Source organism: Miniopterus natalensis, chromosome 6 (assembly GCF_054644295.1).
Source record: "Miniopterus natalensis isolate mMinNat1 chromosome 6, mMinNat1.hap1, whole genome shotgun sequence".
NCBI classification, from domain to species: domain Eukaryota; kingdom Metazoa; phylum Chordata; class Mammalia; order Chiroptera; family Miniopteridae; genus Miniopterus; species Miniopterus natalensis.
Genome location: NC_142086.1, coordinates 87,063,000 through 87,089,422, shown reverse-complemented (window position 1 = coordinate 87,089,422; position 26,423 = coordinate 87,063,000). Strand labels below are relative to the sequence as shown.

The window sequence follows — 26,423 nt, the reverse complement described above, 5'->3', positions numbered from 1 at the left end:
GTAAAAAAACTAGATTTTAATGACTTGGAAAAAGGCTTATGACACATTAAATAATAAAACATCATTCCAAGCTGCACTTTCATCATGATCTCGAGGAATTTATACATACATTATGTATATTTCTATGTTTAAATACGTACATATATAACTAGGTAGTTATAGAATGTATTTATAGAAAGCTAAATTCTAAACTGGCAATGGTTATCACCAAGCAGTGAAATTACATGTAACTTTTATGAAAATGTCAATAAATCCTTTATACAATCCTGCATTTTTTAAGGAGCTCTCGATGGAGGAAGCGTCCTTTCCGGCTGTGCCCTGGCCCTGCCCCAGAGCGGGAATTCCACAGGAGGAGTATGTCATTCACGCTCACGGCGAGCCGGGCCTAGGGCAGCACCTGCTGCGTGCAATGCCGCAGACACTTGTTGGACGAGTGAATGACTTTCAGAGTTGACTTAAAATTTCTAAGTAAGCTTAGCCTACTATCCAAATAAATCTAACTAGGACAAACTCGAGTTTTCTGAGGAAACAAGAGACCCAGTTTTGTAAGGAACTCGATGCCTGGGACGAGGTCCCCGAGCAGGGACTCTGGCCTCCTGCCCCTTGGCTTGGGTGTGACTCACCAGCAGCTTCTTCTCGTCGGGCAGGGCCTGCTTCTGCAGTCTGAACCTGTGCATGCCGTTCTCGTAGCTTTTTGAATGCTGGAAGGAAAAAAATTAATTAGAACAATTACTGAATCCACAGCCAGAAATGACACCTCACTTCACTGTGGCAGGGATACCTACCATATTCACAAAAAAGCCTCCAAGGGGGAAATGCAAATGATTAAAATAAAACAAAGGCTAATTGGTTTAATCCCAGGGTTCCAGACCCTCAGATAATAGTGAAAATAAACTCTTTCCTGAGGAATAATCTAAGACCGAGGTATGCCATCGGTGGGTTTCACTCCCAGAGTTGCGCGGCCATCACCACGGTCAATCTGACGACATCCCTCATCCTTCAGGAGGAAGCCCAGCCCATGAGCAGTCACTCGCCTGCCCATGCCCACCCCAACCCTGCCACCGCCAGTCTACTTTCTGACTACGGCTTCGACGATTCTGCAAGTTTTGTATGAATGGAATCCTACAACACGTGACATTTTGTGACCGGCCTCTCACTCAGATTGTGCTTTTAGGGTTCATCCAGGTTGTGGCAAATACCAGTACTTCATTCCTTTCTATCGCTCAAAAATATTCTGTTGTAAGGATCTACCATATTTTATTTATCTATCAACTGGTAGGTATTGTTTCTACTTTTTGGCTACTGGGGATCATGCTATGATGAATATTCGTATCTAAATTCTTCTGTGGACACATCTGCATTTCTCTGGGATGTACCCCTAGGAGTGGAACTGCTGGGTCATGTGGTAGGTAACTCGAACCTTTGGAGGAACTGCCAGACTGTCCAAAGTGGCTGCACCGCCTGACGTCCTCGCCAGCCATGTGTGACGGTTTGGTTTGCCATGACCTGTCTTTGATTCTGGCCGTCCTACTGGACAGGAAGTGGTATCTCATTATGGTTTTGATCACATTTCCCTGAGGGCTGATGATATCGAAGAGCTTTCCATGTTTATGGCCATTTGTATATATTTTTGGAGAAATATCTATTCAGATTCTTTGCCCATTTTTAACTGGATTGTCTCTTTATTACTGAGTTGTAGAGTTCTTTGTATAGTCCAGATACAAGCCCCTCATCATATATATGATTTAGAAACATTTCTTCCATCTGTGGGTTGTCTTTTCACTTTCTTGATGATGTCCTCTGAAGCCTAAATGTTTTAAACTCAGATTAAGTCCAATTTATTTATTTTTTCTTCCACACTTGTGCTCTTTGGTAGCATATCTAAAATGACTTTGCCTAATCCAAGGTCATTAAAATGCATTCATGTTTTCCCCTAAGGGTTTACAGTTTTAGCTTTCACATGTAGGTCTTTGACCACTTTGATTTTTGTGTATAGCATGAAGCAGGGGTTTAAGTACATTCTTTGCATTCGGATACCCAGGTGTCCCAGCTTTTCCCGCTGGCTGGTCTGGGCACCCTTGCTGAAAATCAGTCGGCCCCCACGACGAGAACATCCATGTCCGGACCCGTTTCCCTACTGGTCTACACCTACCTTATGACAGTAACAGAGTCTCAGTTACTCCAGCTTTGCAGTAAATTTTGAAATAGGAAAGTGTGAGTCCTCCTACTTTGTTGTTCTTCGAGAGTGTTTGGTTATTCTGGATCCCCCGAATTCTGTAAGAATTCTAGGCTCAGCTTGTCAACTTCTGCCAAGAAAACCGGTGGGGTTTTGATGCAGGTCACACCGAATCTGTAGTGACTGGGGAACGTTGCATCTTAACAATATTAAGTTTGTCAACCAGTGAACACAGGTCTTCTTTAATTTCGTTCAACAATATTTTGCAGTTTTTGATGGATGAGTCTTGTGCTTCCTTGTTAAATCTATCCCTAAGTATTTTACTCCTTCGATGCTACTGTAAATGAGGCTATTTTCTCAATTTCATGTTCAGATTGTTTATTGCTAACATATAGAAATACAACTGATTTCTGTGTTTTACCCTACAACCTTGCTAACCTGTTAATTAGCTCTAATAGTTTTTTGTGGACTTCTTAGAATGTTCTATATGCAAGATTGTATCATCTGCAAACAGAGGAACTTTTATTTCTTTTGTCCAATCAACCCATATGGGCCTGTGCAAGATCTCTTCCAGTGAAAGGATGAACGAGAAACGAAGAGGCCACGCACCCAGCCAGGGTGTCCCACATCTGGGCGGCCAGATGAGGGAGGCCAGCAAAGCACTCTGGGTAGGAATGGCCAGTGTGGTGTCTGGAAGCCCCAGGAAGAGAGTGTTTCAGGGAGGTAGGGAACAACTGTGTCAAATGCCAGTGACAAGTCAAGTGGGGTGAGGCCGAGCATCCCATGTGGTCAGATGCTGCCACTGGGGACCTTGGTAGGCAGTTTTGATGGAATGGTCAAGGCCTGGGGAGGGGAGGGGAACAAAGGGGAGGGGAGCTGTGCATGTGAAGTCGGGGGGGGGGGCGTCTAGGTAAGCAGGGAACCTGGTGTGAAGGCAACAGAGGCTTCATCCAAGGTGGTGACACCAGGTGCTGGAGTAACACAGGAGGGAGGGCAGCGGACAGCACAGGAGAGGGGACAGCAGGAGGGAGGTCCCGAGGCCATGGGAGGGAGGGCTGGCTGGGCAGGCGGGGAGGGCACCGAGTGACTTGGGAAGGCAGGGAGCTGCTGTGGATGCCAGCAGGGCAGTGCGGCTTGTGCCCACTGATTTGCTCAACAACCCAGATAGCAGGGCCAGTCATTCATCAGCTGGGCATGGCAGAGGTCAGAGCAGACGGGTGGCAGCAGGTATTGCACTGACCAGGGAAAGGTGGTTGATGTGCTGGGGAGTCTGGACGGCCTGCCTGACATGTGTCGAGCGCAGTTTAAAGTGACACCAGCCAGCTTACCCCTCCCATCTTTCTGCAGTCACGCTGTGACATCTGTCCAGGGGAAAGCCAGTGTGTCCCCCCTTCTCATGAGGCGTGGCTGGTTCCTGGCCTCTGGTCATCCTCCCCGAGGAAGTCTAACCCAGGCTGTGATGATCAGCCCTTTCCTAAAACTGCCAATATTTTGAGGGTGGGACCTTTGTCTGCTCTTTGTTACCCACTGACACTGCACAGACAGGACCAGGCTGATGACAGTCATCAGACACTTCGCAGACGACACACTGTCCAAGACACAAGAAGTGGAGAGCGAGTGCTTACCGCCACCAGGGTGGAAGAGCAGGCAATGTCCTTCGGATCTGAAACACCAAACATGCAACAACGTGTCAACCCAGAGCCAGTGTTTCTTCCAACGCAAAAACTTAACTGAAACAAGACCCATCTAGTACTTTTGCCCAATTAGCAGCAATTTCAGAAAAGAGACAATGTCCCAGGCAGCATGTCTGGTGGGGTGAGGGCGCAGGGTGGCCATTCACAGAGAACCCACGCGCCCCCTGCCCTCGGTCTCTCGGGACTGTTTCGGCCCCTTGGACCTCAGCAGGGAGGAGCAGGAACCCGCCACCAACAAGTGCACAAGTGGGCAGGAGCATGAAGCCTGCTGAGCCATAGGGCAAGCAGGTCCCGTGTGACACACAAGCCGGCCACACGCACACAGCGGTGACAGCCACACGAAGCACACTTGAGGGAGGAGAACCAGAAGGAAATATAAAAACAGTTAAAGCATTCCAGAGTAGAAGTTTACAAATAACATTTGTGATGAGTTAATGGAATTAATTAGAACTGAAAATTAGTGGGGACCAAACATCCATCTTGGTATAGAATAAAGTGCCCTTTATCTAAATGCCAGGGAGGAAGGACATGTGGGAAGGTAACAAAACTCGAGGCTAGGCTTTTCCATCTTGTTCCTTGAAAATTACTCAGTATATTTGGGCACCAAAGACCAGGACACACTGATGAGCTGGGGGAAGCAAACCCCATCTCTTCAAAGTCCAGAGGTTGCCTTTTAAACAGCCTGTTCCCTCCCCACCACCCAGAGTTCTGGTCTTGTTATAACTTCTGCTGAAACGGTTTAACTGAGCTTCCAGCAGCTGAGTTCCTTCCCAGTGACATGGAGGGTGACGCCGCGGTGGGGCCCTGCCGAGCACTTTCTGTTGGTCTGGAGGCGCCTCCACGCTCACCCTGTACGGGCCACAGGGATGGCACTGCCGGTCCCAATGGCCCACCTGAGAGGTGCGGTCACCACTTAGAGTGACGTCAGCAGCTCACCCAAAGGGTTTGCTCCAGCCACACTGTGACCACCGCTCCCAGGGTGAGTCAGGAGGCCTCTGCTCCCCCCGAGGCTGGGCCAGTCCCCTACCAGAGGCTTCCCCGGGGCTCTCACCCTGCAGGACATTAGCACACACAGCCCCCAGCTAGGACACGTCCTAGAGCTGTCTCACAGGCAGACACGAGGGCCCACAGTGGGGCCTCTGTCCTCTGGGCCTAGCCCTGGGCAGGAAGGAGGGCAGGAGGGAGCCCAGCCCCTGCTGCTGGTCACAGGAGGGGGGGGGACACTGCCCGGAGCTGCTGCCGCCCAGCCCCACCCCACAGTCACTGACCACGGCGAGGAGGGAGCAGAAAGGAGCCAAGAAACCTGCGTAATTTTATGAACCAACGCCGCCCCAGTAAATTCAATTAAAAAATAAAATTTAAAAAGGTTATTTAAATGGAAAAATATTTTTAAAAAATTGAACCCACAAGAACCCATCCCAAGGACCTAAGGGGTCCACAGCCAGAGTGTAAGAAAGTCTGACGAGGTGAGCTGGCCCCTGGTTGCACCCCAACACCCCCATTTCCTGAGTGACCTTGGGCAGGTCAGTCAGCACCCTGAGCCTCAGGCCCTTTCCCTGGAGATCCACCGCCTGGCTGGAGCCTGGAACACGGGCAGCCCTCCATGTGCGCACCCCCCCTCCTGGAAATGCCCCATCTGACCGGGGAGGAAGAGGGGCTGCAGGGCGCGTGCTCATTGATTATTAGGTTTTAGCAGGAGGTGTAGACATGACCTCAGGGCAGAGCCACGCCCGTGGGAGACAGGAGAGGGAGGGCTGAAAGGAAAGGCCATCAGCAGAGCGGGGAGAAACGCCAAGTCTCGAAGGTGCCGGTGGGCCGTGAACCAGGCTCTGGGGACCGGCCTTAGCAGAGGCTGGGGGAGGAGAGAGGGTGCAGCCTGGGTGGTGTGACAAGGACAATCACCTCCAGAAGTGATGAGCCATAGAAAGCAGTGCCCCGGATGCAGAGCGAGAGCAAGGACCAGGTACTGAGTGAGATCAACCGGGAGGAGCAGGCTCTGGCGGGAGCCTAGGGTGCTCTGAGGACACTGTGCCCCAAAGCATGACAATTCGGGGAGAGGAGACAGGAGTGGGGTGGGCAGGGAAGGAGGGGCAGTGGGAGGGACTTTTTGGTGGCAACATAAAGAACAGGGAGAGGGGACTCATTGAGGATCTTGTGGAACCTTGAATGAATTTAGTAATAAGGCAGGAGGCTAAGACTGTAGTAAGAAAAGCCACCAAGCAGAGGAATGGGAAAGCAGGGGCGGGAGGACAAGCTCTGTGGCCAGGCCTCCAGTTCCCACCACCCGCCTGTGGCTCCTCAACACTCCCTGCCAGTGCCAGCTTGTCGCCAGGGAGAACCAGAGAAGCAGGAGGCACGAGTACAGGCTGGATGTGCTCAGCTGTCCCCCCACATCAGTAAGACCTAGGTCAAGCTTACAGGCACAGACTCCTGCTTAAGCCTGGTGGGCTGGGGGAAGCTGAGAGATGGTATTTTTTGTCCCAAGGGTGGACCCGGGCAGTGGGGGGGAAGAGCTCCAAGGTCGCCACAGTACCTGGGGAGGGAAGCCAGCAGAGTGACCCCTGGAATAAGAGGAAAATGACAAGAGGTGATGGGAAATGACAGGAAGTGATGGGAAGGCAGCTCCAGGAGAGCCCTCCATTCAGAATCTCCACATCGCTCCCCCCTTGCCAATCCCACAGCCTGCAGAAGCCTCAGGGGCGGTGGCTCAGTGGTGGGGAGGCTCTCACTTTATTACAAAGACCAAAGAAAAGCTTTCTTGTTTTTGGAAGTTCTGCCCTGAGCCGGGCCGGCGTGGCCAGGATGCCTGAGCTGAGCAGGGCTGGCACTCAGAGCCCAGGCAGGCCTGCAGCCAGCTCACATCTACTGCCACACACGCCCCATCTGCTCACGTCGCCTCCTTCCCCGCGCACCAGCCTCTTATCAGCTGAGGAAGAGATAAAGGCCACTGTGGGTTCCAGACCTTGGGCAGGACAAACGCACCCAGGGGACCCTGTGCCAGGGAAGAGGAAGTGCACTGTTCTCCAGGTGACTGGGTGGAAGGAACACCCCGCAGAGCCCAGGGGACAGATCTCCAGGTGCTGGGGAGCCAGCCTGGAGGAGAACAGGTGGCACGAATGGCTTTTCCCAGAACTCCAGTGACACTGGCGGTGCAGTTAAGTGCGTGTGAGTGGAGCTCTGACACACAGCAGCTCCAGCAGCATCCGTGTCTCTACCGTTAGGGGGACTGAGAAGCCTTCTCCTGCTGCATCTCTATTTTAAAAATTAATTTGAAATTTAATTAAAACAAGTCTGGTATTGAGTCTAGAACAGAACACTCTTCACCTAATTAAGATATATGGTTACCAGTGGCGCCATGGTTTTACATTGTCCAAGGTATATCTTATCAGAAAGCAAACAAGTGGAGCAGGTGCAGCCCCGTGGGCCAGGTGACACGCCCCTGGAGGTGAGCGACGTGGCAGGCCGGAGAAAGTCGAGACTCCCAGACACGGGGAAGCCACGTATGCCCGAGGCTGGGGGTGGGAGGACGGGGTAGAAGGAATTCCAACCTGCTACTCCAGAAATCAGGGAACAGCAGAAAACCCAGCATGGCGAGGAGAGAAACAGTGGGGAAGGCAGGCTACACCTGAAGGCAGTCTACCCGGCGAGGGGAGAGGCCACACGCCTGCACAGGACTAAACTGCTGTCCCCTTAACTTCTTCCCGAAGCCCTCCCAGGCGGGTCATCTTCAGGCCACGGGTACTTACGCTCGATGAGAAAGAGGAAGCACACGATCCCCATGGCTGCCACGATGGCACCAGGCACGATGAAGGACAGGCCCCAGCACGTGGACACCCAGTAGCCAGCAATCAAGGACCCCAAGATGTTGCCCACTGAGGTGTGGGAATTCCAGACCCCCATGATCAAACCTCGCCTGCAACACAAGACACGGGCGATGCTGAGAAGCTTAAGTGTAGGACATGGCGGTGTGCGCGTCCTGGGAGCGCTGGCCCAGGAACAGAGGCAGCGGGCACTTCTGCGAGACCAGCGCTGGAGACGCTGACGAGAGAACTGGGTTCACTTCACCGCGGAGATGTATGTGCATAATCACCCGTCTCTCTCAGAGCTTCTTTATTTATGATTAAAAAAGAGGAATGGGGCCTTTTCCTGCAGCTCTTTGGAAGGCCCCAAATTTGAATTTGTGCCTCTGCAGACTGAATCCAATCATTAGATGAACTAGCCCATTAACGTAGGTTTCTGCTGAGGACCTGTCGGGTGGGTGGAATAGCTAAATGAGGCTCCATGAGCTGGTTTCTGTTTCAGTTTCCTGTCTTCTTTAGTGGCTCCCCACACTCCTAACCCTGGCTGGGCCCGGGCTGTGTGTCACACAGCATTACAGTGTCACCTGGACTGGCAGTCAGATCAACAGAGGCTGAGTGCATCTCTGCTACCAGGCACGGGGTGGCTCGTCAGGACCTGCCACACTTCCATGTGCCCTTGAGCCTTATTTTTAATGTAGCTTCTACGTCAAAAGGCCGGGGCAGGGCTCTGTCCTCTGCGCGTCTCCCAGGTTCCCAGGAGGCCAGGAAAGGCCATGCTGCTGGTCAGCTGTGCAGAGTGGCACAGACCCACCCCCGCCCACAGCAGGGAGGGCATCTCCTGGGACAAAGGCCATCTGAATTCCAGAACCTCAAGTCTCAGAAGTTTTAATCATCTTAAATCAAATAATAGACTAAAGTGTTTTTTTTCCTACAATAAATCTAAAGTCTTTAAGAAAAATATTTTAAAAAATAACACTGCTGGAAACAGGGTGGCCTTTTCTCAGCTTCTTTTAAAAAAATATTTTGTTTTTCAATTACAGTTGACACTCAATATGATTTTGTTTTAGTTTTGGTGTACAGCACAGTGGTTAGACAAGCACAGACTGTACAAAGCCTCACCTTCCTTTTCCAAACCAGTTGCTGAGGCAAGTGACAACGCTGGGCCAGCCGGTGGTCTGCACCAGTCCGTTGATGATCTGCGGCAGAGGGCGACAGGGGCCTCACCTCGAGGAAAACTCAGTTTTCAGGAGGGGCTCAAGGACGCTGCCCCTTCTCTGTTCTTCACAAGTTTGGGAGCACAGCTGGGACTCGCACAAAAAGAAAGGGGCCAGACTCTCTTTGATGTGAGTCCCAAGAGCCAAAGATTTTAAACTAAATACAGAGTTACAAATGTAATATATACCTACTGTGAAAATGTTGGAATAAGCAGAGAAAAGAAAGAAAAGAAAATTTCTTGCTAGAAGATGAACTACTATTAACAGCCTGGGGCCAAGGGTTTCAATTTCTGTCTAATCTAACCTTTATAAAAAGAGAAAAAGTGGTCTTTTCCTAGAACTGTGATTTTATTATTAATAAGGCTTGCAAATTGCATGCTTCCACTTTTTATGTCATGAAGAAGGTGCTGTTGTTAGTGATCCTCTAAACCGAGCTTAACCTTGACCTGAAGCCTGGAGGAAGTATTCCCCCTTTCCAGGAGCACCCTGAGCTTACATTTCAAGAAGGGATTTAGCAAGTGCATGGTGAATGGGTTTGCCTTGGTTGCAGGAGCGTCAGGGGCAACTTTACAGACAACATGAAACCAGGTCCAGCCCAGTGCTTCCTACAACCACCACTGGACAGACCTGCTCTGCAGTAGCCATCTGGGGGCCACTCTCTGGACCAGCCTCAGGGTAGCCAGGCTGGCCTTTCCCCCAGGAGTGTGCTGGAACTCTGGGAAATTGTTTTTTCCTCCCTTCCTTCTAATTTTATATATTACTATAAAGTGTAAATCGCTTTTGTAATTAAAAGTCACACTTTTTCAAGGCCTATGGCAACATTTAAAAAGCAAATTATGTCTAATTTGCTTTGATGATTTTATAACATATACACACACACATACCCAGGCTATCTGGAGAGCCTCAAAGGCTGAGCTCATTATTTTAAGTCATTTTCCATTTCTAGTAAATATCTGTCCACAGGAATGTTGGGATGGGTAGTAGCCAAACGTTTCAGGAAGGGCTGGGCCCAGTTGGAAGGCAAAGTCACAGGGCCTGTCTGGGTCTTCACCTGCTTTGAGCACCCTCAGGCTCTCTCCTTCCCCTGACCACCTCCAGTCCTGTCCCACTGCCAAGGATGCCCAAGTCCTCCCTTCCCCCTGCCCTCGCTACACCCCACATCCTTCCAACTCCCAAGTGCTCCACTCTGTTACAGGACAGAACATCTAGAACTCGTCCAGATGAAGGCAGAGGGGCTACTGCTTTGATTCCCTGCTGGGGTTTGGGCAGATAGGATTTAAGAAGTGACTCCTGAAACTTAAGGACAACTGCACGGCTGCTGGAATTTCAGAGAAGACAGAAAGACTTCACATGTCAGCGCTGACCCTTACGTCGGACAGGACACAGGTCTGCTGCGCGACCCACCCCAATTCTATCACCTGCCATCTTCTCTCTTGGTGGAGGCAGGGACCCATGACATGAACCCCATCCAGCTCATCGTGGAAACCCCACAGGTGGTGAGCCGTGGACCCAGACCTTACCTGAGTTACCACGTAGAATCCAAAACTGTGGATGTCGTAGAAATACCCTAACCCAAACAGGGCAGTGAAGATGCCACTGGCCAGCATCCCGAAAGTTAGGTAATACCTGATTGGCAGGCGCTCCCCTATTATGCCACTGAGAAGAAAGAAGAGACAGATCTGAGGAAGCAAACGCACCCAGAGTGTAAACGACCCCGCGGCTTCTTTCCGGGTGTTTCCATCCTGTTTCCTGAGCTTTAGGACTCCAAAGCCCTACAGTTTCTGAGAAGATTTAATCAGAGAGTTTCCCAACAGAGCATTTGTTAACCAGAAACTGTTAATTGGCAACATGCTTGAATACATTTTATTTCTAGTAAGAATCACTAACTGTCAAATAATAAACCTCAAACCCCATGGCTTACACATAGGATGGCTGACAATAAAAAAACCCTCAAAACTTGTCCTGCTGGTTAATCCTGCTTTTATATAAACAGCATCCAGTTAAAATTTCAACTGTCACACTGTAGACAAATATCTTAAAAAGGGGTCACCTACGACCATGAACAAGTCTCTGGGCCCTTGAGCTGCCATTATGTCACCGCATTAACAATATGGGGCCCAAATTTGATCTCTACTTAAAAGTTTTAGAAGAAAAGGCTTGATGGAATGGTTAGCATTCCACATTACTGTCGACTCATACAGGCACTGGAGGCCACACCACACCTGCTGGCACCTGCCAGGGCGGACCTGGGCTGATGACAGTGCCCACCATGTCTGATTTTATCTGCTAAACTACACAGTCCACGAGCTGGTGTCACTAAAAGGCCATGCACACCCTGGCTGCAGTTGTGAGTCCACTGTGGACTTCACATGAGACAGATTCTCATAATAACCCTCACTGGCAGGCTGCGTGAAAAATGACCACCAATAAATAGGAAATAATGTAACCGCTTCATTTAAACCTGGTGTCCTATCCTTGGCACTCTTGCTATCCTGGGCTGGTGACTCTCGTGGTGAGGGGCTGTCCTGCCTGCTATACATGTTAGCAGCACCCTAGTCTCTGCCCACTAGATGCCAGTAGCACCCTTTCTCCAGCTGTGACAACCAAAAATGGCCCCAAATATTGCTCTATGTTTCCTAAGGGACAAAATCCCTCCCAGCTGAGAAGAACATTCAAACACTGTTTTCTAGTAACTAAGAAAAACGTACTCCAGTTTGTGGGTGTTTTATTCTATGGGTTATTGGTGCCCAGTGGGATCAATCTTTAAACTGTAAAAATTATTCCTCAAGACAGAACGTGGCTGCAGCCCACTGCTCATCAGTCGGGCTCAAGCTCTGCTGTGCGCCACCAGCTCCAGGCTTCCCTGTCCTCTGCTGTCCACGTCTGCAGCACTGTGCAAATATGCAAACACAACAGAGGAAGGCCACCCACTCCAGCAGAGGAAGCTGCCTGGCTGGGCACCACCCACCCACAGGGGTGCTGGGCCAGGGTTGGGGGGGGCTCCCAGGTCCTAATGACACCACACTCTGGGGGTGTCAGAAGTGGCTCAGCATTGACAGAATCCCTGAGATTCTCGAATCTCTAAAGGTCTCAGTCTCTGAACAAAAGTCTCTTGGGCTAAAGGCCTTAGTCCCTATTTTTTTTCCAACCTGATTGGACAGACATAATACCAGTATTCAACCCACCCCTCACACGTCCTGTTACCCACTCAACACCACCTTTCTAGGTCAGTTCAAGAATGGGATCAAGGGGAACCCAGGATAATAGTTGTGTGTGACAGACGCTGGGCATGCACCATGTGCCTGAGTATCCTCAGGCATTAGCTCATTAATCCCCCCCCAGTCCTGTGAAGTAAGAACTACTATTTCCCCCACTGTGCAAAACTATGTAGTAACTTGTCCATGGCCATGTGAGGAGGTGCTGAAGCTGGGATTCTGACCCCAGCAGTGTGTCTCTATCCACACCCCAGCCTGTATCCACACCCCAGCCACCAGGCCGAGTAGCCTCTGTGCTCAGGTGAGGAGCTGTGTGTGTGGAGCGGGGTGTGCAGGCAGACACATTCTGTAAACTGTGGAATTAGTGATATGGGACACGTAACCAGAGGCAAGGGTGCGCTCTGCCGAGCATCATGGGGAGCTGCCAGTACCCTGTCCCTAAGGGACCTCATCCTGGCAGGGCTCGCTGTGCGTCCTAAACCCAAGGGCCAGGGAAGCATCCACGGACAGCTGCCCTGATCAGCAGAGTGCCCAGGTCCTCTACCTGCGCTGCTCTGTGGTGGCGCCGTCACAGCCACGGCAGTGGATGCTGGCTCCCACTCCTTCACTGTCTCTGAGAAGAGACTGGAAGGTAAGTGACCTGCGGGTGGGACCTAGTGTCACACATCCTGCCTACATCAGTGTGCCTGAGAATGTCTATACTGAATGGTATACCTGGCCAGGGTCCAGCCAACTTGAGCAGACCTACCTCAGGTACATGCCAATGGCGTAGGCACACAGGAAGGAGTAGTCCAGGGCCCCGAGCAGCTGCTGGTAGTTGTCCCGATCTGCATGGGTGAAAATCCACAGGTGAAGGTGAGCAGAGCTTCGTTGATGCTAAGTGTTAGTGCACATCCTTGACTGGGGCAATGAATGATAAAACCTCTGCTCTGAGCAAGGCAGTGTGCACAAAGGAGGGACAGATGGGGCAACACAGTTTCTGTGGGGCTGTTCGGCAAACGGAAATACAGTCACTGTGTTCCGAACAACCACTCAGCACTCATTATTTACATGAATAAACCCACATGGCTCAGGGTGAGCATGGGTTTCTTCGTTTCCTTCTGCACTCGCCCAGGCCAGCCCCCACCAGGCGTGTGGTCTTTCCCTTCCATCCACAGTCTGCTCTGCGCCTGAGCTTCCAGCTCTGACAATACAACATGCAGACCATGGTCAGCAGGTTTCCCACTAAGAGAATCTCTGTGCTGGTGGTAACACCTCTGCAAACAGGCCCCGTAACACAGCAGTGGCTGGAGGGGTGGGAACCGTGGGAGGACAGAGCCCCTCGGAGACCCAGTTACCCCCAAGCATATGACACTGCCACTGGATCAGCAAGGCCTGAGGAATCGGGCCACACCAGCGGTCTCCCAGCACTCCCGTCTGTGGAGGAACCCTCCCTGCAGGGACTGCGCTTCAGAACTGCACGGACACAGAGAACTCACCAAATGGGGCCCAGCCGCAGTCAGTCTCATTACCCAGGTGAAAGGGGGTATCACTGGCTTTTTGGCTCTGGCTGTTGAATCTGACTTCAGCCCCATTCACGGCAGCACAGTACTTGTGGAGCTCACCCTAGGACATCCCCGGGAAGACAGAGGCAGAGAAAGTGAGCTCACGTGCGGTCCAGCAGGGATGCCCCATCTTACCAGCCTTCCCAGTGCAACTGGTTCTAGGTGGAGGCAGTCACCACAGGGGCAGTCTGCCTGCGGGACCCACAGAACGTGAATGCTGGCGGGTAAGGATTCTCGGGCTTGCCAGCAGCCCACCTCCTGAGCATACACAGAACAAATACAAGAGTGTCCAGGGCCACCAAAGACGACTGCTCAGAGCAGCTTTGCAGCTGGAAGCTGACTGCCCGTCATCCTCGGACCGCCTGCCCAGAAAGGACCGATGGAGTCGTCCTGCTAGGTGGATATGGCTGAACGCTGCAGCGACACACGGAAACAAGCACCAGGCCCATGCAGCGAGGAGCACGCCCTCACAAACAGTAGGCCTGACACAGAGCCAAAGGGCAGGACCCTGTTTCCATTTATGATGTCCGAGAACAGGAAAATGAATCCATGGCACCCTTGGTGAGAATCCGAGTTACCTGGAGGCGGGTAGTGGTGAGGGACAGGGCACAAGGAGCTTTCTGGGAGCTGGCGAGGGGCCAGAGCTCAGCCAGGTGGTATTTCCTGGGTGAGCATGTAAATATTTGTCCTGGCATGGTACACGGCTGGGCTGCGCTGTGCTCACGGGGCTGTCATCATCACTGGGACACAGCCCTAAAAATCTAGCCAAGGCTTCTGCTTTACAAAGTATCTGTTTGCCAAATAGCCTTCCTCAGCAGCGCTTGTCTGCCCGGGGGCTGGAGGCCTCCTCTTGGTGGGGGAGCCCTGTCTCTGCCCTGCCTGTGCTCACTCCACCAGGGTGACCGTGCGGGGCTGTGGACATGGCCGGGAGCTCGGGTCAGAGGCGGGGTGGGGTGGGGGCGCAGCCCTTCCTTTCTGCATGAAGCTGGCGTTTCCCACATTTCCCATTCGCCCCATTTTATCTTTTTCCTCTTCACCTTCGAAGCCAGGTGTTCCCGCCCTCCTGCTGCTTCTCACGGAGGCCCCGCTGCAGACCCGAGGTGTCACTGAGCCGCTCAGTCCAGCTTTCAGTAGGAAAGCCACAGGCCGGGAGGGAGCCGGGCCAGGGCGGGAGCGGGCTACCCCACATGGGAAAGGGATTCCGACACCCTTTCACCTTTTGATACTCCCGGGGAGGAACCAGCCATGGGAAATATGAAGGAGCAGATATGCCCACCTTCCGTTTCATAAACAAGCAGAACAGCCATTGTGCTTTGTTTTGTCCTGCGAGCAAAGGCAGCCTAGCCTCCTGGTCAGGGACTCAGGCTCTGGTGCCACGTGCTGGCTTCTGACCTTGACCACGTCACGTGACGCATACGTGAGGCACACTGTCAGTTACGCGCCCAGTGTAACCCAGCCCGTCCCTGTGCGGCCACAGAGGTGAAGCGTGCACGAGTCTCCCCACGCTGCCTCTGTCCCAGCGTCGCCCGCCCCCCCGGGCTGGTGGCTTCATGGTGATGCAGCCCCCCATCGGTGCTCCAGGCATCTGTCCCACAATCCAAACCCAGCCTTTCAAGGTCAACCCTGGACCCCAGAGAGGCTCCCCAACCACTCTGCTCCTTCAGCTCCATGGTGTTCCCTGAGGCTCTGCAAGGGTCCCTTCCATTTTTATAAAGTGCCCTTCTCCGCGGCTGTCAGTGTACTTCCCTAACCAGACGGAGGAGAAGCAGTCATTAAATGACTGGCTGGTCATCGGCACTGGCTTCAGAGTCACTGGTTGAGCTGATGCATGTTATTAAGGCCCACAGTCTCTTTTCCCATCCTTACTTTCTTTTAAAAACCACATATTGAGAGGTCTGCAAACATTTCCAGTCATTAAAACTTGATATGTCAAACAAGTGAAGAGTTTTGCAAGCAACTTGAAGGCCTGGAAAAGTCCTGCTCACAAAGAGTCGGGAGGAATTTTAGAATTCTGGACTGAATGGACGATGTCCGACACACGCTGGGAGCTCCCGGAGAAGGGAACCTAGAACCGTCCAGACGCAACAGCCTCGGCAGGGCCGCTCCTGCCGCCTGGGACTTTGGGGGCAGCTGTCTAGCACTCGACCGACCACTCACAGGGAGCGGAGCAAGCGAGGCTATAGAGGGCAACAGACTGCAGTGCTGGTCTATGTCCCCGCCAAAGACCGGAGGTGAGGGAGGGGCCATCAAGCTGTAAATGACTGTCTTTGGCAGTGGACAGTTTCCTTGTTCCTTCTACAGCAAAGAGTCAAAGCCACTCAAGCCTGCTGACAGTCTATACACAAAATGATATAGTTCCAATGAGGGTCAGGAAATTATCTTGCTTTCCCCCAAGTTATAACTGGCTGTTATGTAGAACCATGTCCTTAAATCTTCTTTACTCAAAGTCTAGTTAAATGCTGCTTAAGGGCTGCCTGCCCGCCTGTCACTCAAGCAGACCCCTAGTGTCCTGAGAGTAATGGAGCCACCACCACAGCCTGGCTCAGGAGCAAAACATGATGATCACAGAAGTGACTTGGGAACAAGTTAAGATTGGACATTTTGGAGAGAAAATTCACACAAGACAAAAATAAATGTTTAATTAAACTTTAGAATTCTGAAACTGTCAACTAATATAAAGTATACTACCTCTGAAAGCATAAATCCTAAAAATGTTTTAAAGATTTTAATTTCAGAAGAGAGAAACTAAAAGCAAGGTGCAAAATAACTTGCTTCTACACAATCAATTTTTTCCATTTATCACTCCCACTATCCCACCCCGGCCCTCTCCCTGCCAGTTGCCTCTTAAAGTAGCTGGTTCCCTCCAGAGATCACAGGCAGGGTAGAAAGCGAAGTGCTTCATGATTTCTTACCTTAACTATGCTGATAGGCTTCCGAGATAAGTGGAAGCTCGCATACAGCAAATATGTCAGAATGAAAGTGAGGGCTCTGTACCTGAAACACACAACAGGAGTAGGAAATGACATCCAATAACGAGCTGCAGGAAGAACACGCGATAGCTGTAATTCTGAAATTCCCTAATGCTGCGTGTTAATCATTCAGCCCCATATCAGTGATCAATCCTACTTATATCACTATAATATTAGAAAGTGGGACTTTTGCTCTGTCCAAATTGAAATTATTTAAACATTCATTTAAAAAACTATAATCAGAGAGAAATCTGGGACTCATAAGATGAACGTGTTTACAAAGCAGACAGAAAGGAGTGATTATGTAACTTGAAACAAAATCAATAGCAAGCTTCTTGTAAGCCTGCTATCCTGGGCACCGAAGATCATGTTTTCTACTTTTTAGCTTCTGTGCAACTTTTCCAAAGGACACAAGCAAAGCAGAGACACAAATATCTCACCGACCTCAGTGATGCTGACAGGCTATGAATAAGCCGACGGCATAAAAATACTAGCTGAGGCCCTGCTGCCCTTTCTGGTTTATGAGCAAAGTAGTTCAAGGTGGTGGGGGAGGGGGGCAGTGTTGAAATATATGAGAATCTAAAGAAAAGAAGATACTTTAGTAAGGAAATAAAAGTTCATTCCAGTCTCAAAATGTGAAACATACTAAGGAAAACATTTATTAGGGGAAATGTCAGGAGGGCAAAGTGTTTGGCAGAGATGAAGACAAGGCCCCCAAGGGCAGGTCCTTCTGTGTCCTGAGACCCAGCCCCCTCCCGCAGAAGAGTCCTGTTTCTGGCCTGAAATGGCCAATGACTTTCCAGCCGAGTGGTGGCTGGAATCTATAATTACCCAGGACACGGGCAACAGAGATAGAAGAGAGACAGGCAGGGGCCCAGTCCGCAGGGGAGCCATGTCTCCTGGGCCTGTGGCGGTGCCGGGCCCTCCTCCAGTGTCGAGCCCGCGGTTGAGATTTACTCAAGGGCAGCTTCGTGAATAACATGAAGAACCCTGGGGGTGCCTGCCTCTGGCCAGGAGGGGACAATGATATTTCTGGATTTAAAAAACTCATATATATCATATTTCAGGTGGGAAACACGGTTGGTGGGACCATGGGACTAGAACTTACAACTGCCAGGATACCTGTGCCTTAGGGAGAGGAAAACACTCAATAAGCACTTGAGAAAAGAGTAAGGAGGGGCCCCCACATGCTCCTCTTCATCAAGGAGACACACATGGATGGTTTTCCCAGGTTACTTTGCTCCTCAAGCCCATGCCAATGACCAGATAGGAAAAAGTAAAGCCATAAAAAATGAGTGTATATTTTATCCCAATGAACAAAGACTAAGGAGGCACAATGGGTTTGTTATAAGTCCAGGCCTTTGTCCTTATGTTTCTGAAGACCATCTGTTTGGGTCAGGAATGAAGTCTCTCAGTCCTTTGCTTGAAGCTCTCTGTTGTCCAACCCACAGCTCTGAGGTCCCTGGAGTTGCCAGCATAGGAAGATTCTAGGCCATTAGAACTCTGTAAGCCCTTGATACCCAAATTTCCAGCCCACAGGTAGATTCACTGGTCACATATATTCGCACTAGATGTAAATTACTAGGGCAAGTGCAGTCTATAGGGAACCCTGCCCTGCCCCTATTTGGGTACAGGGGTCCTTTTTCCAGGCTCCACAAGGAGTATCTTGAAAAAATTCTCAGACTGGGTTACTTTTACACCTCCCCTGTCAGAGTTTGAAGGAAGACTGTGGTGCCCCTAAGGATGCTGCACACTGCCAGGGACAGGTGTGTGCTCCACCAGAAGTCTGAATTTCATGATCGTCCAGCTAGGAAGGATTTCAAGCAGGCAGCTCTACTTAAATGAGCCTTGGGTTCATGCTCTCTACCCAGACATAAATAGAGCACTCTACCTATAAATATTCTACTTTTATTAAACATATTAATATATTTATAAAATAGAATAACCCAGGAGTAAAGAGCTCTTCCGTATGTTTAGACATGTCTGAAGAGCCCTGGGGCCCTAATACACTTGCATTCTTAGATAGGCAAGCTGTCTAGGTTATCGAAACCTAGGGGGCATCCCCGGGCCTCTGCCTCCATCCCTGGGCCTCCACCTCCATCCCTTGGCCTCCACCTCCATCCCTGGGCTTCTGCCTTCATCCCTGGGCCTCCACTTCCATCCCTGGACCGCTGCCCCTTCTCTAACTGGTGGCCCTGCAGCACTGCTCACCAGCACTGGGCACAGGACAAGGTGGTTCTAGGACTGTGCCTTGTTGGGGGATGCTGAGAGGAGCACGTGCCCAGGGATGCTCCATGAGCACATGGCCAAAGAGGGGAGCAGCATCCACTTCCAGCTGAACTGAACTGCCAGCTCGGTTTTGGATGGAAGTGAAATACCTGGATGACTCAGCCAGCAGGTTGCCAGGCTCCCTAAGGAAACCTTTTTATTTCTGTGGATCATCCTGGCTTATGGAACTAAAGCCCTAAACAACCGTTCTCAGTCCTTTGCCCACTCTGATTCTATCTTCACTGTCTTTCCTCTCTTATTCACAATGCAAAGTTTCTGGACGGTGTTTGTTTCGTTGTATCCATCTTGGACTGGGTTGCACACTATACCCCTAAATTTATGTCCACCTAAAATTCTCAGAATGTGACCTGATTTGGACATAGTCTTGCAGATGTAATTAGTTAAGTTGAGGTCATACTCAACTCAGGCATGACCTCAAATCCAATGAGATCCAAAATCCAGTGACTGATGTCCTTATAGAAGGACCCGAGACAAAGGAAGGCTATGAGACATGAGAGGCACTGCCAGGAGTGCCAAGGACTGCCAACCACCGTCAGAGGCTGGAAGAGGCAGGAAGGGTTCTTCCCCAGAGCCTGCAGTGGGAGTGTGGCCCTAATGACACCTTGACCTCAGACTTCCGGCCTCCGGAACAGTGAGAATAAATGTCTGTGATTTAAGCCACACAGTGTCTGGTACTTTGTCACAGCAGCCCTAGGACACTAATACAGTTCTTTACTTTCTGTGTTTTGTTACATTTAGGCTGGTAAATATTAAGAAAGTACAATTAAAAATGAATGATCTAAACCTTTCACTCACTGGTGTTCCACCTACTTTTAGTGGTTGTGCTTGACCCTAGCATTCTTTGCATTAGGCAATCCTGCAGGAATAGTATTTGGGTGAACCCCAAGTTTCTAGAAAAACAGCCCATCTTGGCCATGGTAGCACAGAGCAGTGGCACCTCCAAAGCTTCCTCAGAAATGCTCCCGGATGCACAGTAGCCACTCCACAGTAAAGACCCAATGCAGACTGTTTCCTCCTTTGAGTGCCATTTATCTCAGTCATATGCAAATAAGGAATCAGCAAAGCCTATATGAGAGTTACTGAGCAGTATGACTTGGCATAGACATCAGCCCAAAGACATGCTTAATTTTGAAACAATGAAACCACACACAGCCAGGAAGTGAGTCCTTTTCAGAGTGTCCTGGGGGGAGGCACATGCCTTCGGTGACGTCAGCACTAGTCACTTGGTTAAGGGGCTGTCTGCCAGATCCCCCCTTGGGAAGCTACAACCTTTCCCTCTAAGTAACGAGTAAGGAATTTGTGGGAATACACTTTGAGGTTAAGTAAATAGCTTGCTTTCCCCCAAGAGTGTGTGTCCCCTAAAGACCCTCACCTAAGCTAAGCATTGCTAATGGTGACAGATGGCTATCTAGGTTCCTGACACTCCCACTCTCTTGAGAAGCTGGCATTCTGCTGTGGGCAAGAGCTTTCCTTTCTCAGTTTTCTGCACTTACTGAGTTATAGCCGCATGGACTCACTGGGTCCCAATTGTGTTTCCTAGTATCTATTACTATTATCGATTACTTTAAATCTCAAACCATCCCAGATCTGGCAGAGAGAGCCCCTTTGTTTTTAAGCAGGTCCTTGTTTTCTGGAGCAAGATATTCCTGGCTCCTCTTACTTCCCCTGCCCAGTGCTGACACAGCCCAGTCTCCACAGATGCCCATTTCCTTCCATGGGAAACGGCTTGTAGAAACCAAGATCTAGCACCAGGTGTGCTCATGGCTGTGGGTGTCTCTATTCCCAGGGCTTCTCTGTGGAAGGGATAGGGCATTTTATACACACACACACACACACACACACACACACACACACACAACATGCAACACACAGGACACACACACATATAACACATACACACACAACCATATCTATCTCCTTCTCCCCTGCCAGTTCTTTGGTGAAGAACTTGCTCACCAGTTCCCTTTGATTTCCTTAAGTCCAACCAACCCACTACCATGTGATTAATTCAGCCCCTGCCCTGCCCGTGTTTTTAATTCCTTCACCATCATTACGAAGCTGTCTCCCTCCTGTGCTTTCTCAACAAAAATGCATAATATGAATTTAATCATGAGGAGATACGAGACACACCCAAAACAAAAGCCGGTCTATAAAAAAAAATGGCTCATACCCTCACAAATATCAAGGTCATAAAAGACAAAGAAAGGCCAAGAAACCACTCCAGAGGAAAGGCTAAACCTAAAGGACAGCTAAATGCAGTATGTGGCCCCGGACTGGTTCCTGAGCCAGGAAAAAGCTATAAAAGACATTACTGGACATCTTATAAAATTGTTTTTATAATCCTCACCTGAGGATATATTTTCCATTGTTTTTCTGAGAGAGTGGAAGGTTGAGAGAGAGAGAGAGAGAGAGAGGAACAACGATGTGAGAGAGACACATCGATTGGTTGCCTCCTGCACTCACCCCGACTTGGGCCAGGGATCAAACCTGCAACCAAGGTATGTGCCCCTGACCAGAATTAAACCCGAGACCTGTCAGTCCATAGGCTGAAGCTCTAACCACTGAGAAAACTGACCAGGGCTATAATTTTTAATATGAACTGTGGATCAGATAATGGCACCATATCAGTGTTAAACTTCCTGATTTTGATTTTTGTGTGTAGTTATATATGAGAATATTTTGTTATACATGAGAATACATAAGAAATACACACTGGAGTATTTAGAAATACAGTGGTACCTTGGTTTTCAAATGTATTCCATTCCGGAAGGCCATTTGGGTTCTGAAAAGTTTGAAAACTGAGGGATCCACAGCCAAGAGCTGGGCCTCAGGATCTTGCCCTTGGCATGTTTGCCTTCCAAAGCCTGTTCGGAAACCGAAGCATTTCCTTCCGGGTTTACGGAGTTCGTAACCCAAAATGGTCGTCAACAAAGGCGTTTGAAAACCAAAGTACCACTATAAAAGGACATAATGTCTGCAACTTACTATCAAATGGTTCATAAAATAATGTGAGTGCGCGCACATGCGCACGCACGCACACACATACACACAGAAGCAAATGAGGCACAATGTTCAGGACTTGTCTGCTGCTTGAACCCAGGCCCCACAACTGGACTAGACGGACATTAACAGTCCCTCTGCCCTAGTTCACTCTACTCAAGATTCAAAGCCGCAGGAGAGAGACCTGTAGCCCCCTTGCCTTCCGCCCTGCTTCTGCTGGACCTGCCCTGCTCAAGGAGGGTCCTGGGATCAAGCCTCGAGAGCCTCCGTCAGCTGCCATGATGAGATGGAAAGTCCTGAGACTCACCTGCCTATCCCAACTGCACACAAAGGAGAGGCGTCAGTTCCCAAATGGGAGTCAAAGTGCTGCTGGAAACTGGCAATTGTGCTGGGTAGAAACACATAAAAGATGTCTGTAGGAATGTTAAAACCAGTATCTTTGGGGTTGCTAAGTCTCAGCTAAAAATAAGTTTTACGGTCAAAGAGCAAGCTGGAGGCAGGGATGAAGAGAATTAAGACAAAATGCTCTATAACCTTGCTGCCCAAAGTGTGGTCAGAGGACTGATGGCACCATCACCCGGGAAACGCAGACTCTCAGGCCCGCCCCAGACCTCCTGAGTCGAAACCTGCATTTTAACAAGTTCTTGGGTGATTCACATGCTCACTAAAGTCTGAGAAGCACTGCTCTATCTTTGCAGGTCTCACCATTAAAAAAAAAAAAAGAATCTGTGCCCAGCCGGGGAGTCTCAGTGGTCTAGTGTTGACCCATACACCAGGAGGTTGCAGGTTCAATTCCAGGTCAGGGCACATGCCCAGGTTTCGGGCTCGATTCCCAGCAGGGGGCATGCAGGAGGCAGCCGATTGATGTCGATGTTTCTCTCTCATTGATGTTTTTCTCTCTCCCTCTCCCTTCCTTTCTAAAAAATTAATAAAAAAATATTTTTAAAAAATAAAAAAAGACTCTGTATGTAATACACAAGAATTCCTTGTAACATTTTTATAATTTTCTTCTATGTGTTTAAAAATTGTATCAAAATTAAGTTATAAAACAAAGAAGCTAAAGATAAATACTCCCAAAATAAAAGGTAAGTGTTTAAACACTTGTGGCTACATTTGCAGTAGACATGAAATGAGTCAACTAGGGGACTGCTCTGGAAAGAATGACATGTCTGAAGTCCCACCTGAGACCCAGTGGGTGGCTTCATCACCCAGCAGAGGCCTGAGAAGGTGCAAAGGTGTGAAGGCCACACTGTGTTGTCGTGATGGAGGTGAAGGGCTCCAGAATGTGCCACTATGGCATAAAAGTTATTTTGAACAGAAAGCAGTTGAGTTCCTGAAATCTCTTCTCTGTCTAAAAGCAGAGCTTCCTGAAAGAACTCAATTGTCCTAAGACCCTCCCTGGGGGCAACCAGGGGAGGCGGACTCATTACTGAAAATGAGAAGTGTCTACACCCAAACAGACACTGTTACACTGTCATATCTCCCATCTATTCTCCTAAGGCCCACTTACCTTTCCAAAATGCCACCTGCTTTCCCACAGTGCCTGTGTCCTCTCCCCTCCCAGTGAGATGGCATAAAGCACCAAATTCTAACAACCTCCTTGTGTCACATTTTTCTGTAAACTCCTGTATGTATGTGATTAAATCTCTTTTCTCTGCGAGTCTTTTTGTCCATTTAATTTGCATGCCCCCAGTTACCGAACCTGAGGGTAGAGGAAAACTTCTCCCTTCCCAGCGGGGATCAAAAAAGGGACAGCGCTGAGACTGTTGGTTAGAGGCCAGAGAGCCCAGCTCTAGACTCAGCCTCAACGCCCGCTTCCTCCAAGCAGCATGGGGTTCGTGACCACTCCTGCCCTTCCCAGAGAAGAATTCTCAGAGCATGCGAGCAGAGGTGCTCTCAGAAGAGACAGTTGTGTTCTGGTTGGTATTTAATTTGCCTAGATTTCATTTTCTCTCTGGAAGCTCTGCCCCAGCTAGGCCGTTCGTTCACTGAACTCAAAGTTCATATATTTATTTCACTCACAGGCATGTTATAATCCTGCCTGTAGTCAGTAGTCATTTTTCTGTGGGAACCACGATATACAGAAACCACTGAAGACCATGAAGGAGTCCAAATGCTATCTGTCATTGCCAGAGCCAAAGACGGAGGACAGCTTGCAGTGTTTCTCACGGCTTCCACCACAGGTAAGCGGCCCCATGGTTACAGGGAGGCCCGCATCCATGTGTGTTTTAGCGTGAAACATGCCGTGGCCGGGCCGGGGGACTTACCACTGGTCCCGGGAGAATGAGATGATGAAGCGAATGCCCGCAGGGAGTCGAGCCATTTACGCACGTGAACCACGGGGCTTTGGCCAGGAAATCAGATGCTTCATGAAGAGGTTAGTAATCCTGGCTCCAAGTCTCTCTCGTCCCTGCACTCACTCAGGCTGGAAAGACGTCCTGTTGGGTGTCCTGTCCCCTCTTCCTTTCTGCAGAGGCTCAGCTCTCTACAATGAGAAAGAGGAGGTGACAATGGCACCTTGGAGTTCCTGGCAGAATAAACTCCCTGTACAGTTGTTACCCAGCCCAGATCAAAGCTGCCTTTCCCACCACCAGGGCCACTAGGTGGCAGGACGGCATCTTCCCCGGGGGTGGGTGTGGGTGGGGCTAGTTCAGAGATCCCTGAAATGAATTTCACATGATGTTCTGATGATATAAAAAGAAAGAACCACCAAGTTCATCCCCATCTGGAAGGCATCTAAGATCAGCCCATTCACCCTTAACCACAATACTCCATAGAATATCAACACTCTCTCGAAACCAGTCTGCTCCCAGGTGTTACACCATGTGCTCAATTGCCAGAGCAGGCCAGGGAACCGGACATGCTCCACTCCACCCACTCTGGACCAGGCCACAGTGGAGCCACAATAACAGAGGGGAATGTAGACCTGGACCAGATGGCAGGTCATCAAACCAATCATTTAATTGTGGCTTGGCAACTGAACTGAAATGCATCTAATGCTGTGGGAATGAACTTCACCTCAGATCCGCCTCTCCAACTCTCCTGTGGTCACCTCAGAGACCAGAGGAAATGACCCCATTCTGAAGTCAGAGCTGAGGGCAGAGCAAGGCAGGAAGGAAGGGGCAGGGGGCCCCGACCACAAAGGGACCCCCGCACACCAGGAGGTCTCCCATCCCAAAGCCAGCCTCTTGACCTGTCTTCTTTTTCAGGTTTACTTCTACACTTGGCAACAAGGAGTCTTTTGGACCAATGAGTTAAATAACACAATTCCCAGTGTATACAGAGCACGGGTCGTTCTTACTATTGAAACTTCATAGGTTATATAATTCTTTAAAAGAAAGCTGTTTTGGGTAAACACTAATCTTGATTTAAAGAAGCTGATACTGATTTAATGTCTTCAAACAGTTTCCTTGGGACAGCAGACAAGTAACAGCAAGTGGTTCAGATCTGGGGGACTTACACTTATGTTTGGAAGTGCCCGTCCGTCCAATTAGACCTATGCCCTACGCTCATTCTTGCTCTCCCTCCAGAGTGAGCTTTTAAAAAGTGCACCATCTTCAGTGATTTTTCTTTTACACCACTTTAAAGAAAAGTCAAGATCCTTGCCAAGCTTTCATCCCGGAGCCCTGACCCCTCCCTCTCCCCTCAGGGAGGAGGCAGTGGAGAAGGCCCCTCTGCTCCAGCCAGAGCTACACCTTTGTTCCCACCAGGCCCTTCAGCCCCACCAAAGCCTTAACTGTTACACAGCCTCAGCTACTCACTCCCCCTGGAGTGTCAATGACCCCGCAGCTGACCTTGGGCTTCCTCATCTGCTGAAAAACAGGGAGAGGATGGTACCTACATTTTAGGGTTGCTATGAAGAGAAAACGAGATGACCCACAGAAAGCCCTTAGCACCAGCCTGGTATGGAGCAGGTGCCCAGGAAACAGCAGCTGGTATTATTCCTCTTGGAGACTCAGGGGGGTATGAGCTGCCTTGTCACCTGGTTCAGAGCCCAGCACAGACAAGCGCCTGAGAGACGTGCTGAACAAATTCCCACGATTCTTTGAAAGTGTTTTTTTTTTTTCACATCTCTAGACTTAAAATATATTTTACTAAAATTCTGCTCAAAGTGCGTGGGCTTCTGTTTGGGTCTAAATATACGTGGAGAAACATTTGTGATGACTTCAGTGTGAAGGACCTGGTTTAAATTTACAAGGCCTGAAAATGGACGCCAGAATCCAGTGTCTTCCTGAGTCCAAACACCGCTGCTCTCCAACTATTCTATTGCCATCCACTAAACCAATCAATCAATCAATCAATCAACCTCAGTTCAGTTCTGGTAAAACCTGTGACGACAGCAACAACAACCCAGAAGGCGCTGGAAAAGCAACGGGACGTCACTCTCGCTCTCTGAGGATCCCGTGGGCTCTTCTCCTGTGAGCCGGAGCCGGGAGAGCGAGGCTACAGCGGCTCACAGTGAGTGCATTCAGGACGTGTGAAGACAGAGAGTTTACGGGTCTGGTGCTGAGAGCTCGGGGTC

At 49.8% G+C, this 26,423-nt stretch overlaps 1 protein-coding gene across 1 annotated transcript in view; it reads right to left on the bottom strand.

Annotated features, from left to right (window-relative positions):
• SLC37A1 (solute carrier family 37 member 1) overlaps positions 1-24,344 on the bottom strand; it is a 34,482-nt gene extending 10,138 nt beyond the window's left edge. Inside the window, exons 1-9 of the mRNA XM_087817835.1 lie at positions 24,169-24,344; positions 16,556-16,637; positions 13,578-13,704; positions 12,848-12,926; positions 10,405-10,540; positions 8,790-8,866; positions 7,617-7,783; positions 3,802-3,839; positions 624-701 (exon numbers count right to left, since the gene is read on the bottom strand). Coding sequence (XP_087673961.1) covers positions 624-701; positions 3,802-3,839; positions 7,617-7,783; positions 8,790-8,866; positions 10,405-10,540; positions 12,848-12,926; positions 13,578-13,704; positions 16,556-16,637; positions 24,169-24,224 — 840 coding nt within the window. The 5' untranslated portion in view covers positions 24,225-24,344. The remainder of the gene's footprint in view (positions 1-623; positions 702-3,801; positions 3,840-7,616; positions 7,784-8,789; positions 8,867-10,404; positions 10,541-12,847; positions 12,927-13,577; positions 13,705-16,555; positions 16,638-24,168) is intronic.
• Between the last annotated feature and the right edge of the window lie 2,079 nt (positions 24,345-26,423).